The 15126-nt window shown below is 32.9% G+C and overlaps 1 protein-coding gene across 2 annotated transcripts; it reads left to right on the forward strand.

Moving 5' to 3' along the window:
• Positions 1 to 797: 797 nt before the first annotated feature.
• LOC132293886 (probable alkaline/neutral invertase B) lies at positions 798 to 7963 on the forward strand. 2 transcript variants are annotated; one of them, XM_059791536.1, is made up of 5 exons: positions 798 to 1128; positions 1800 to 2271; positions 3220 to 3651; positions 6198 to 6756; positions 7354 to 7963. In XM_059791536.1, the coding sequence occupies exons 2-5, from the start codon at positions 1861 to 1863 to the stop codon at positions 7641 to 7643; spliced, it is 1692 nt and encodes a 563-aa protein (XP_059647519.1). In that variant the 5' UTR covers positions 798 to 1128; positions 1800 to 1860; the 3' UTR covers positions 7644 to 7963. The 2 variants fall into 2 exon arrangements, with proteins under 2 accessions (XP_059647519.1, XP_059647520.1); XM_059791537.1 differs by having other exon boundaries at positions 1842 to 2271.
• Positions 7964 to 15126: the final 7163 nt, after the last annotated feature.

Consider the following 15126-nt stretch of genomic DNA (forward strand, 5'->3'; position numbering starts at 1 on the left):
AAAATTATATACAAAAATATATATTTTTATATCAATTTCATGTAATATTTCACAACACATAAAACAAATATTCACAGTCATTTCTTAATAAGTTTTGAACTTTTTTTAGCAATTATATTATGTATTGTTGTTGAAAAAGTTACTTTTTAATATTGAAAGCTTATTTAAAATGTGTTATCAAGTATAAGAGAAGTATTTGATACGCAATAAAAGTATAAGAGAAGTATCGAATATGTGTTATAAATTAAATAGTATGTCTTAAAATTATAAATACGTTTAAGAAATGTGAGACATAGGACATACAGAGACGTCACTCTCACAGATGTATTCATATTTCTGAAGTCACGGGTCAAACGCTTACTATTTGACTTAAAAACTTAAAATATTAGATAATACTATCCGTCTGTTAATATAAGTCCAAATTCATTTTCATCATATCCAATGTTTGACAAAAACTCTCTTACAATAGTATGTGACACTGAATCCAATGTGGGACAACAACACTTAAATTCATTGCTGTTTAATAGAATTAAATTGAAGTATACTGTCTTGTATATATATTTATAGTATTTGTACGGTGTACCTATGATATGTACATGTCTTTCCATTAATTGTTGTTTAATAGGAATTGGAGTATATTGTGCTGTAATATAATACGGAGTAACATATATTTACAATACAATGTACTAGCATGTCTTCTTTGAAAAGTACATGCTACATGTGTTATCGTTACACATCATACACGTCACTTTTCACCTAAACATATCAACTGGCTTCGCACATTACACACTCTCTCCTACACGACACTCGCAGCATACAACCAAACTCAAAATCAATTCATTGAGATCGCCTTTATCGTCTTCTTAGTGCGTTCCAGAGTTTAGGGCAAAAATATACAGATGTGATTGTAAACATGTATATATACATATAAATTACAGGTAAATGATGTATATATAGACGGTTGGAATCCTCTGATATGACAAGTCCTCGCACCCAGATTCACCGTTCTTTGCAATCGAGTGCTGGCCCACATCTCATTATTTGTGTTATCAATGTCTTATAAATTCACACTCTCGCAGTGATCCTCGTTTATTTCGATCACAGTCCCTTCAAGCTCTCGAAGCAACTGTAAGTTCTTGAATTGTGATTAATTTCCAATCTGCTATAATGTCTCAACAATTCGTGAATAATTCTTCTTATTTTATTTTTATTTGGGTGACATGGATTGTTAATAATGTGGGTTCATGCATGCATGTATTGACCCAACTTTTCTCAATTTGGTGTGTGTTCTTGATTTTTATTCTAATTTCTTGATATCTTTAATTAATGGTCTGCTGACCAAAATTTTTCTGATTATGTTTTATTTCTTCCCTTTCGATTATCGAAAAATATAATGAGGAATAAGGAAAAGGAAAAGAAATGTTGGTGAGAAAATAGACTTATAGGATTTAGTTGAATTGATTATTGGGTAATCAGTGTAATTAGGATTTAATTTATTAATTTTTTGCATCATTTTATCCTGTTTCAGAGCGAACCAAAGGAACCCAATTCTAATTTTTGAATGATTTTGTTTTATCTTTTAGATTTCACATCATTCAATCGATGGGTTTTAATATTTTATTGTTATAGTAAAACTGAATTTCCTTATCAGTTCGTAGTCGTACCATGCCTAACTTGTTAGGTATGACTTGTTATGTATGACAGTTAATCTGATTTTTGTATCTGTCCTGTTAAGTTTGTTAGTTATGCATTTATATATATATTTGAAAAATTACTCAATCTTGTTCAATAAAATGCAGATTGTTGAACGCAAATATCCATTGAATTATCACTTTTTTCAGATAATTTAGAACTTCTGGAATGTCTGTATCCTCTGCGGATGTGACTCAAAACGGCAATCTTGCCGAAGTTGAAGAATTTGATTTTTCGAGGTTATCTGATAGGCCACGGCCTTTGAACATGGAAAGACCTTTAAACTTGGAAAGACAAAGGTCATTTGACGAAAGGTCTCTCAGTGAATTGCCGGTTGGGTTTTCTCCTCGTCCTTCATTTAGACAGAGAACTTTTGAGTCAGACCAGCTCGATTGTATGTTTTCACCGGGTCGAAGATCTGGATTTAACACCCCAAGGTCACTAACTGGGTTTGAGCCGCATCCGATGGTTGCTGAGGCTTGGGAAGCTTTGAGACGTTCATTGGTGCACTTTCGTGGTCAACCGGTTGGGACAATTGCAGCTTTAGATAATTCTGAAGAAGATCTTAATTATGATCAGGTGATAACCAAACACATATCTTATAGCATGTGCTTGACAATTCCAGTCTGTTGTGGATCGTTAGTCTAGTTTATTGCAACATGCTATTATTATCTCCTGAAAGGCTAATTGGTGACAACAAGGAAAAAGTGTGAAGATTATTTCGTTGGAGTTTCATTTCTGATATATTTTTTTCCATAGAACTTCATTGTTAACGTGAGTTTCATTTCTGATTTTTTCTTTTCTTTTTTTCATAGAACTTTTTCATTGTTAACGGGAAGAGCATGAACAATCTCACATGCATATATATTTTTTTCCTTTGGTTTTTAAAACATGTCACGATGCACGACATATATACTCATCTGGCTCATAGAACCATGTAACTTCAATTGGAATACTCAAATCTCAATTGGTATTTATATTTAGGACACCTGTTGATGGAAGAACGAAAAAGGGTTTTCATACATTTTGTTTGGTTCTCGAGGAAATTGAGGAAGAAACTTGACCTTCGAATCTTAAAATTTCATTCATTTTCATTGGAGGCAAAAGAGAAAGAAAAACATTGCTCAATTTGGCCTGATACGAACTATTAGGCTTTGTTGGATTGAGTTTTTTTCTTTTTCTTTTCAGTTTGCTTTAGAGTGGAGACAGAACACATGAAGTTCAAAATTTTGTTATATTACATTTCTCTGATCATTTTTCCAGCATAAATTATAAGGTAACGTTATCAGCTATCATATGTAACATTTCGCCCAACTGTTACAATCATTTAAAGGATGAGTTCCTAACCTGTAGGTGATGGCACGTCTGGGGCCAATTGATGAACCAGCTGTTGTCAGATTCATACTTTCATCATTCTCTTTAAGCCTATACTTTGATATAACTTCTTTTGTTATCATGACAAAGACATATGTAGAGTTAGGCGGTAAAGTTGGTGAATGTTGCTGCTAACTTTCTTTGTCTGGTTAGGTGTTTGTAAGAGATTTTGTCCCAAGTGCATTGGCATTTCTGATGAATGGGGAACCTGAAATAGTCAAGAATTTTTTACTGAAGACTCTTCGCCTTCAATCATGGGAGAAAAAAATTGACCGATTCCAGCTAGGGGAGGGTGTGATGCCAGCGAGTTTTAAAGTACTCCATGATCCAATCAGGAATACTGAGACTTTAATGGCAGATTTTGGTGAGAGTGCTATAGGAAGAGTGGCTCCTGTCGATTCTGGATTCTGGTGGATTATATTGCTTCGTGCATACACAAAATCCACGGGAGACTCTTCCTTGGCTGAAATGCCTGAATGCCAGAAGGGCATGCGCCTGATAATGAGTTTATGTCTTTCAGAAGGATTTGATACATTCCCGACTCTTCTTTGTGCTGATGGATGCTGCATGATTGATCGCAGAATGGTAAGTTTCTGGCAGTTTCTACTTTTGTCATCGAGTGATTTGTTAAGACTACTTCTGTTCTTTTACTTGTACCGCACTATTCATAAATACCTTCTCATGTTGATTGACATTTGGTCTAAAAACTTTCGTCAAACCCTTATGAACATCAATCCTGGTTGAGTTGAGTTGATGATGTAGTGCGCTTCATTTCAGGCTCTTACTGATAATGTGCATTTGAGACAGTTGTGTGTGAAATTAAGTAAAACTAATAACGGAATGCTGCAAGAAGAAAACATTATTGATATACTGAACAGTCTGATTTTGACCAGATCTGGATACATTTATATCTGATTTAGTCAGGAAATTTACAAATATCCTATTACTGAGATTTAAAGGTTAATCAGATCACAGCCTATTTAAATCTACCAGTACAAGTAATATCAAAAGATGTAAAATTACCTATATTTGTTGTTCTCTTTGTATTATCTTAAAGGAGATGGTTTTGGGTTTTTGAGTTCATGCTATTAAATTAGTGTAACTGGACATTATTCAGATTAGAATTGAACTGTGGTCTAATCTGCTGGGGGGGCTACAATAAGATGACTTGACATCTGAATTCCAATTGTGCTGGTTTTAACTACTTGATCAGAGTATATGGACCACTGCAATTCTCTCAGTTTTAAAATGTAGCATGTCATGAGTTGAAATCAAAGAGTTTCAATTTCACTTATGACCTCAACTCAACTCAACAAAACCTTTTCTAAACTATAAACAAAAAATGCTCCCTGTATTATCTGAATTTCTTAACATTTCAGTTATAATTATGTATTAGGACTGCTAAAACTTGAACTCGTTGTCCATTTAGAACTTTACTGTTACCAGCATTAATTTTATGTTCCTTAACAAATCCGTGTTCCCTTCAAAGTGAAAACTGGAGGCTCATTACTGTTTAATGGATCTTTATATTTTAAATATGGAACAATAAAAATATTCTGAAAACCATACGGAAACATGTGTCTGTGCTGCAAGAAATGGTAATTTAGACACCAATAAACTTAAAAAACCATTTATAACAGTATAAGAGGAACCAACCATTACAAGAAGAGAAAAGCTGATATTAGTATCAGGTGAAAAAAGCTAGCCTGCCTGACTTACCAAAAAGAAGAAGCACACTTGCTTGTTCCTATGAAGCTTTAAGAGTCATTGCTGATATTAGGCGAACTATAATTAAATCTGAAAAGCATGCAACAGTGGCAGACATTATGATCCAATTACCGTTCATACCAAACCTGAGTGTTCACTTCATTTTTGTTAGAATACGATTACCATATGGAAGGGGAAATGTACCAGGCAAAATTATTAGATGAAGGGTCATGGCTTAAATAAAAGAGTAGAGATAAGAGAAACCTAAAAGAAATACCCGTGGAGGAGCATGGAATGTAGGGTGCTGTTGAGGAGAGAGGACATGGGAATTCAATTGGACCAGGAGAGTGCAAGCTTTTTCCGCGTGACCTCGTGCAAGAGTTTCTGCATGTGTAGAGGGCTACTAGAAATAACATGTGCTGTGGTCGGATAGTCAATCACAAGGCTGTTGACCTCTTGGGATTTAGGCTCAATAGCAGTGAAACCTGTAGGCCTAGTCTTTTCTGGAGCTGGTGGGACAGTGGAACCATAACACGATTCACCAATTAAAGATTCTATCTGAATTGGGATAGTGGCAAACCACTCTCCATTGTGGGTTGAACCTATTAATATTGTCCTTGACCAAAGGGCACTGCAGTTGCCTCGATGGGCCTCTGCTGCAGTCAGTAAGCGAAGGCTGTCAAGCTTCCCAGTAGTGAATAGCAGGCTTACAATGGCTGGTCATTAGCTAGCACCAAAGCTTGTTTGGACCTTCCAAGGCCTCTAAGTGGTGCTATGTTGTGCATAGGGTTGGATCATTGAGTTAAGACTTCAAATTGTTGTTTGGAACAAAAGGTTGGATAGTATTAGACTACTCTCATATGGCAATGGTACTAAGGAAGCTGAAAATTTGTTTGCAGATGGCAGGGCATCTAATCTGCAAAGCTGGCTTGAGCTGCAGGAACATATGCTAAAATAATGAACGAACCATCATTCCCTACACATCTCTAAGTGTTGGGTCTTTTCCACCCAATAGCATCAATCGAAAACCAGAGGACACTTGCTTCTGGATAAATGTGCCGGTCAGGGCTCGCGGTACCTACCACTCACACTTCCTCTGCTTTGGAAACGCGTCAATGGAGAGTCAGAAGAAGGGAAGGAGGCCCTCATATGGAGTTGCACACTTACTTGAGCTGTGTGGGAGATTGGGGAATGGGTTGAGTCTAGCAATGGACATTAGGAGTGTGTTCTTACTTTATAATTGCTTGATGGTTACAAGCGACAGTTGGTTCATTCTACTAAAAACAATGTATCCAGTAGCATATATGCACTCAACAAGTAATTGGTTCTGAGAAAGTTTCTTCTGTTACACCATTATGCTTGTTGCTTGTTTATTCTGAATCTTAATTAACTTTCTGTATGATTTGCTATTTATATGTTCTCAGGGTGTTTATGGTTACCCGATTGAAATACAAGCGCTGTTTTTCATGGCTTTAAGATGTGCTTTGCTTTTACTCAAGCAAGATGCCGAGGGAAAGGAGTTTGTAGAAAGAATAGTTAAACGCCTTCATGCATTGAGCTTTCACATGAGAAAATACTTTTGGCTAGATTTGAAGCAGCTTAATGATATATACCGATATAAAACAGAGGAGTATTCTCACACTGCAGTCAACAAGTTCAATATAATGCCTGATTCTCTTCCAGAATGGGTTTTTGATTTTATGCCGATGTATGGTGGGTACTTTATTGGAAATGTTGGCCCTTCAAATATGGATTTTCGTTGGTTTTGCTTGGGCAATTGCATTGCAATTTTGTCATCTTTGGCAACACATGAACAGTCTATCGCAATTATGGATCTTATAGAGTCGCGTTGGGAAGAGTTAGTTGGTGAAATGCCGTTAAAGGTTTGTTATCCAGCCATAGAAAGCCATGAATGGAGGATTGTAACGGGGTGTGATCCAAAAAATACTAGATGGAGTTACCATAATGGAGGATCTTGGCCAGGTATGCTTCTACACTGGTTCCTCTTGGTGCAAAATAGGGATGTGACTCAAACTAATGAGCTATTGAAAACTGCAAATTCCAACTAGCAGAATCTAGGTCAGGTCATAGTTGTAATAATGTGTGTGTACATATATATATATATATTTATGTATATATGAAAAAAAAAAAAAAAGACGAACGGCCCACAGTTTTTTCAACTTTAATTTCTAAACGGTATTTTGTTTTTGTAAAATCTTGACAGTGCTAGCATGTTTCTAATCCCAGTCACTGTCCAAATTGATTTTCTTCAGTGGGCTAGATTTCCAATTTCCCAAGTTCACCATGATGTTTGATCAATTATTGATATTCCTTTATAACCCGTTTCTTCTTCTTACATTAAGTGGGGAGAAATTATCAAATCTCCTTGTAAAAAAACTCTTATTGTGATGGAGGTTTGGAAATAGTACACTGATTTGTGCTCCAAAACGTTTGTTAGTTTAGATTCTCCGTGCTTGTAGCTCCCAACATAACTGATGAGTGTTGATTCTGCAAAATACTCATGCTCAATATATATATTCTGTTACTAATGTTCATTTTGTTCAACAATTGTGGATGCAGTGCTTCTATGGCTCCTCACAGCTGCATGTATCAAGACGGGGCGGCCTCAAATTGCAAGACGTGCCATCGAACTTGCTGAAACCAGGTTGTTGAAAGACAGTTGGCCAGAATATTATGACGGAAAGCTTGGTCGGTATATTGGGAAGCAGGCCCGTAAATTCCAAACCTGGTCCATTGCTGGTTACCTGGTGGCAAAGATGATGCTGGAAGATCCATCCCATTTGGGCATGGTGGCTCTGGAGGAAGACAAACAGATGAGGCCTCTCTTGAAAAGATCAGCTTCATTTTGATCTTCTTTATCTGTCTTCTTTCAACCCATGCACCCTTACTTTTGACCAGGATGTGAAGGATTTGGAGGAACATTCAAAGCTCCCTACCTAGCCGGGAAGAGAGATCTTGCCAGAAAAAATAAAGCAAGCTGGGAAGACAAGGGGAGGAAGAGGAAGAGGGAGTTGTATTGATTGTATTAAGTCAAAAGTTTATGCAATATCTGTATTATTTATATTTGTTCCACCCTTGTTCTTGAGTTTACTGACATCTAATTCAATCTGAAATTCAGAAAGTCCTTAATTTTATGCTGAATTAATAATAAATGACAAGATTTGGAGTACTGTTATTTTCCGATTACAATATTAGCCTCCTGGTAAAAACTAATAGCGTTGGTGCATTGTGATTTTCAACACATTTACATTTATATACTGCTTCATTTTTTTTTTTTTTTTTTTTTTTAATTCAGTCTTTAAAAAACAGATGTTAATGCGATGGCGTAATGCAATTCGAGAGATGGTTCAATTTGGAAGTTCTAATTTGGAAGTTCTAATCCTTTGCGGTTACTCTCATAAAGTATTTTTTGATAATTGTTCAATACATATGGGAAAGCCACTCCGGTCTGAATTTGAGATGAAAACTTCAAATGACACTAAAACGAAACATGTTCCGACTTGACTCAGAGATTGATAACTATCCCTGGTTTCAAATTCGGCAACCATTTGAGCCCTAATATCAATTTTTTCATGCCATAAATAGGCCACCTAACAAATTAAAGTAATTAATTACTAATTAATAAAAGAGTTTATATTGCTTCAGAGTCAAATGTCATGACACTGACAGGGAACAATTACGATTGCATATGACGACTCACGGTAAGAATAAGGTAATGCTTGATTAGTGGGATGCAAAGATTATATGTACTTGGTGATGAATTATTCTTGGAACCAAAAAAAAAAAAAAGTTAATGCTTGAAAAGCAACCAAACAAGGAGAATACAAGTCCTTGGGGGTGAATCATGAAGCTCTTTTAAGAGAGTTGACACCATCATCGTGATTATATATATAGGAAGATTCTCATGCGGTTCAAAAGAACGAATTTTTTAACGAATCAATGGTAACCATAGTTAATATTTGTTACCTTAATAGTCAATTTACCATAGTTAGCCAATACCTTTATTCAATTTCTCTCCTCCTTAATCTCTTCCATCTTCCTTGCAATCTCAACCACTACCGCTATATCCACACCATCCACACCATCACAGCCACCATTTTCACCATTGCAAATTGATAAATAAGGTTTATTTTGATATACCTGTGCAAGTAGTACCATGAATTGCTAGACATGTAGTATTAAAGTTCTTGTTAGAGCATCTCCAATGCTCTTTCATTTTGGGCTCTCAAACTTATAATTTGAGAGATGAGTAAAAAACAGATTCTCCAATGGTCTTTCATTTGACCTCTAAAAATTTGAAAATCTCATTTTTTTCTCTCAAATGTAAGAGCAGCCAAATTTTTTTGGCAAGTCTGTTTAATGGCCTACGATGCCGTTTCTTCCTCTCATCTGCAAGAACCCTTTTCCTCTCATCTGCAACGTCTTCCTATCTCCCTCAATTCTCTGTCCCTCAATATCGCTATCTTTGTCGTCTCTCTTTCTCCTTCTCCCTCATCTGCAACGATCGGTTATGGTTTCTGCCGTTGCCGAATTCTGAACTTCGGCGGCGGATTCAACGATGTGGGCCCACTAGAGGACTCCAAGATGCTGCTTAGCCGTGGTTCTCAGTGGTCCAATCGTGGCTCCCTTCGCCGTCGCCGTGGTTCTGGGTTGTGGCATGAGCTCCGGTGAAGAGGGCGGCAACGACCGGAGATCGGATGAATATGATGAAATAGTAACGCCAATATAGGTTTTGATATAGGTAATAGGTTTTGAACTTTGGATTCTTGCAGACAGATAGATTCCATTGGCTCAGCAGCTCTAATTGTCAACCTTGAAAGAGGAAATGAAAATAATCTAAATACCGGCACTGAGGGTTCAGATCCTATGAAAACACCTGCAGTAGTAGATTCCTCAGGTCTTCTTAGCCTATTGGTGGGATGGGGTGGTAAGATGAACTGAAATATATGGGTTTTGAACTGTAGATTTTGTAGTTTGTAGTTGGAGAGAGAGAGAGAGAAAGGGCAAGTTCTCAGAGTTGAGAATGAGATTTAGGCGATTGGGGAGGCTGATATGATTTACCCTAAAAATATATATATTTTTAATAATTATATAATCAAATATATATAATATACACACACACATATAAAGAAATATATATATATATATATAAATTAATTCACAAATAATGGTAAAAAAATTATAAAAAATTTGTTTTTGTTTTTTGTTCCTTTTTTGACCCAATATTTTAGATTTTTGCTCATTTTTAATTAGATTTAATTTTAGTTTCCTTCTAATATCTACCGCTTGACTTGGAATGTGCCTAATATTAATATTATTGATGCAAATATGAATGGTGGGAATGGTAGTTGAAAAAGAATGGTGGTAGTGTCAAAAAATAGCATTTTGCACCATTGGAGCATAATTGCTAAATTGTAACATTTTGACAATGTAGCACATGTCAAAATATAGATTTGACATCCGAATTTAGCTTTTAGCATTAGAGATGTTCTTAATGATGATCTAAATTGGAGAAATTGTGAAGTGGTAAACGGGGTGTGTGTTATGTGCACTTGACATGGCCTCGCCAAAATGTTTCTGCATGATTATTTTCAACCACTGAAAAAAGTAAAAAAGAAGTTGAGTAATAGAAATAGTTTTTGAGATATTTTAAAATTTTGAACGTCAATTTTCTGATACCATAAACTATTTCCAAAATTGGGATGATGAGATTGGATATTTAATTGTATTTATGCATAAAATTTGAAGGAAATTGTAATACGTGAAAACGTAAATAGGAATGAAAATGAACAAATTGTCAGAATCAGAATTTGGAGATTTTTCTTATTCTGTCTCAGAAAACCCAAATTTGGAGACTTTTTATTGTTTCCATACCAAGATTAAGCAATATATGTTTTTTGTTTGAGACTCCATTATTAAATAAAGGTATTGACTATCTATGATAAATTGACTATTAAGATAACAAATATTAATTATGGCTAGGTCTGATAAAATAATAACGTGAAATTGACTATTGGTTTATTAAAAAATCCGTTCTTTTAGACCGTATGAGAGCCTTCCTATATCTATATATATATATATATATATATATATATATATTTTTTGTTTTTTAAAAAAAAAAAAAAACAAACAGGTATAACATATTAAAAAGTGCAAATGACATTACTTCATTGTTCATATGATATTTCATTTATTGGGACAAAAACTAATGTGCAAGTGTTTCTTATATTCGTGGAGAAAAGACAAAGAAGGGATTATTATGGACCAAAAAAGAAAGAAGGTAGTGCTGGAAAAGTAATGGGACAAGGAGATTACATTTTGTCATAGTTGAATTATGGAATGTTTTAAGAGAATTAGTACCATCAGCTTGACAAAATATATATATATATATATATATATATATATATATATATATATATTTTGTCAAGCTGATGGTACTAATTCTCTTAAAACATTCCATAATTCAACTGCAGTAAAAGACAGATATAACATATTAAAAAAGAAAAAAACTTCAGATGACATTACTTCATACGGGACGGCTCGATCTAATTTTGGTATATATATATATATATATATATATTTTGTCAAGCTGATGGTACTAATTCTCTTAAAACATTCCATAATTCAACTGCAGTAAAAGACAGATATAACATATTAAAAAAGAAAAAAACTTCAGATGACATTACTTCATACGGGACGGCTCGATCTAATTTTGGACTTTAGATAAAAAAAAAAAAAAAAAAAAAAAAAAAAAAAAAAAAAAAAGACCTTTTCAATAATATAAATAAAAATAATCACAACTCACAAACAAAATACACAAATATATATATATATATATACACACACAAAAATTTATAATAACAAAAGTTAATAAAACTAAAATGTAATTAAAGATAAAGCACCATAAAACCTGATTTATAAAATCCAAATTCAATATTCCTACAAATTTTTCAATAGAATAAAAGTGTCATATTTAAGAGTATATAATGAATATGGAGTGGAGAAGAAAGACAACTGTATATTTGTAATGAGAGGAGAATGAGAAAACTTTTTGAAAAAAGAAGAAGATAAAAGATAAAAAAAATATATGGAAAGTTTTCACCACTTACATTTTTAATATTTTAACTTATCCAAATATTTTTATAATGCTGGTATAAAAAAACGTGAATGAGAGAGGAAGAAAGAGAGAGAGAAAAAAAAGGCTGTTTAATGATGGGCTGAATAATAAATTTCTATATTGGTTAGGATGTATTGAAAAGCGTGAATGAAGAGTAGAAAAATAAATAAACAATTAAAAAGTCATATAATGATGTAAATCTTTGGGGACCGATATTAAATTTCAGTATTAGTTAAAAGTTCAACGAAATGAGGAATGAAAAAAAAAAAAAAAAATAGAGAGAGAGAAAAAAAAATAAGTTATTTTTGATATAAATATTTGAGACCTAATATAAAATCGGAATGAGGGAAGAAAGAAAAAGAGAAAAAAATAATTTATTTTAGGATATAATATTTGAGAACTAATATAAAATTGAAATGAGAGAGGAGAAAGAAAATAGAGAAAAATAAGTTATTTTAAGATATAAATTTTTGAGGCTTAATATAATTTATTTATTAGAGTTTAATAATATTAGGAAATATTTATAATATAACTTAATATATAAGGAAATTTCAAAATTTTGCCCAAGTTGCCTAAGTTTCGAGCTGGTCCTGACTTCATAGTTCATATGATATTTTATTTATTGGTTAATCCCATTATTCATATGGTTCAAAATAATGCCTAATTGATACTCTTTATGTTTAATTTTTTTTTTGTCATTTTTGGGGAGTAAATTTTTTTTAAAGGGGAATGGACATGTATTATTTTTTTAAAAAATTTATTAACTATTCTATTCAAGTTTTAAATTTTAGGGAGACGATATTCCCACTTCACTTTTCTCCAATTGCATTACATTTATTATTTTCTTTTAAAAGAAATGACAAGAAAGTCCTAAAATTTATTAATGCAAAATTTCTTAATTTATAACTGTCATAACTATCATTGATACAACTTAAATATATATATATTTTTTCACTTTTTTCCTTTCTTTTTGTGTTTTTTTGGAGGTTCTCTCACAGAAAATAATTTATTCTATACTGGGGGTGGCAATTTCCTCTAACCTGTTGGGTTTTCGCCCCGCTCCGCTCCTAATAGAGCGGATTTGGTAGCTCCATAAATGAGTTTGGGGCGAATATGATAAAAAAATTTAAAACCGAAGCGGGTTTGGGGCGGGGGCGGGGGCGGACTTAATGATGCCCTCATGGCCTCACCCCACCCTGACCCCAATTCCGATTATATATATATATATATTTATAAAAAGTATATATTTAAGTTAAGTGTCCATTAATATATCGTGACTAAATATTCACTAGATTCGCTACTTACTAAAATTCCATAATTGTGCACGTGATTCAATTTTCAAGAATCAATCAAGAATTCAAGATCTTAAAGCATCTCCACCATTGTGTATATATATATATATTTTTTTGTGTATATATATATATATATATATATATATATATATATATATATTTGTGTAAATCTGATGTGTCATGATGGATTTACACAAAAAATTTGAATTATTTAATTTGAGTTCCAACGGTTGTTTTATATCTTTTGTGTAAAAATATATTTCCCAATAATAACTAGCCACGTGTCATGCCAGGACCCCACATAACTTTTACAAACTTACTTAATATATGGTTGATTCTTTAATGGAATGAAAAAGAATGATGAGAAAGGAAATATGTTGATCTGGCAATATAAAAAGGTTGGGTAAATTATACAACCCTTTTACATATTGGTGATGTGGCAATGTATCTTAAAAGACTGCTGGAGATGGATATATTTTACACAAAATGGTATTTTAACAGACGCTGGAGATGCTCTTAGTATTCTATCCTAAGTTCAGGAATTAATTCAATAGTTTTAACTCTACCGCAATTAAACAGAGTATGCGAGATGGGGCGGGAATGGTATACCAATTATAAACCCGTCTTGAAGTTGGAGCGGAGTTGATACGACGGATTTTTTAATGGAGCGAAATAGGATTTACCCAACTCCACCCCGTTGCTATTCATATTCTATACTAAGAATTTTATTTTTGGTAGTCAAAAAGGATAATTTATTCTATAATGATTTTATTTTATTTTTATATTTTTTTTTACAATCGAAAAAGATATTTATTCAACAAAATTGACTTTTTTTCAATTTTGTCAAAAGAGATAACTTTATTTTTTGGTAATTTTTTATGAGTTTTGTCAAAAGAAATAATTTATTCGAAAAAAAATAACCTCTGTCTTTTTTTTTTTGGGTCAAAAGAGATGTATATTTTTTTAATTATCTTCATTTTATACTTTTTATTATTATTATTTTTTTGGAATCTTGACAACAAAGATAATTTATTCAATAAATATATTTTTTTGGAAATTTTTTTTTTTTCATGTCAAAAGATATAATTTTTTAAATGGTTAGTTTTTATTTTTTTTATTCTGCCAAAAGATGCAATTTATTAAACATAACAATTTTATTTATTTTTTGTCCTTTAAAAAAATTTATTTTATTTTATTTGTGTTGTCAAAAAATATTTAAAATATTAAAAATTATAGTTAAAAAGAGAAAATATGATAGGGCGTATCATTTAAAAAATAATATAATGTTAAAATTATTATTTTTTATTAAAGATTATAGTGCAAATATTTAAACTCCTAAAATATATTATTTGAAAAAAAAAAATGACCAAACGAAAGATGGAATTTTTTTTTTTTTTTGGAAGGTGGGAGTATCATTTTTCTTTCGTTTTCCCGAACTTTCCTTCACTTTCTGGGGGTTCAGATCACAAGTCAGAAGACTCCCAAGCAAACACCACCGTAGACCTAGGGTGTGTTTGGATAGTATTAGTTATGAGAGAAAAGAAAAGAAAAGAAAGGATAGTATTAGTGAGAAAAGAAAAGAAAAGAAAAGAAAGGATAGTAATAATTTATATTTGTGTTTGGATAGACAGGGGAGAAAAGAAAAGAAGTGATAGTTATTTTTGTTTGGATAAGATAGAGAAGAGAAAAGAAAAGAAAGGATAATAGACAAATTACTTTTTTACCCTTTCATAACCATGGGACTTGGATGGAATAATAAATCTGTGTATTGATTTGTGGAGGCTAATTTTGGTATTATCAAAATACCACTAAAATCACTATCCTTTCTCTCACTATCTCTCCCTATCTTCTCAATTTTGAGGAGAAAGCAAATAAGAGATAAGGAGGGATAGCTATCCCTCCCTATCTCTCCTTATCCCTCCC

This window comes from Cornus florida, unplaced genomic scaffold (assembly GCF_030987335.1).
Source record: "Cornus florida cultivar Cherokee Brave unplaced genomic scaffold, ASM3098733v1 CherokeeBrave_3.0.0_Hap2_Chr02, whole genome shotgun sequence".
Classification (NCBI taxonomy): domain Eukaryota; kingdom Viridiplantae; phylum Streptophyta; class Magnoliopsida; order Cornales; family Cornaceae; genus Cornus; species Cornus florida.

Coding starts and splice junctions, on each gene's coding strand:
- LOC132293886 (XM_059791536.1), top strand. CDS start 1,861: ATGTCTGTATCCTCTGCGGATGTGACTCAAAACGGCAATCTTGCCGAA. Junction 3,652..6,197: donor GCATGATTGATCGCAGAATG/GTAAGTTTCTGG, acceptor ATATGTTCTCAG/GGTGTTTATGGTTACCCGAT. Junction 6,757..7,353: donor TAATGGAGGATCTTGGCCAG/GTATGCTTCTAC, acceptor TTGTGGATGCAG/TGCTTCTATGGCTCCTCACA.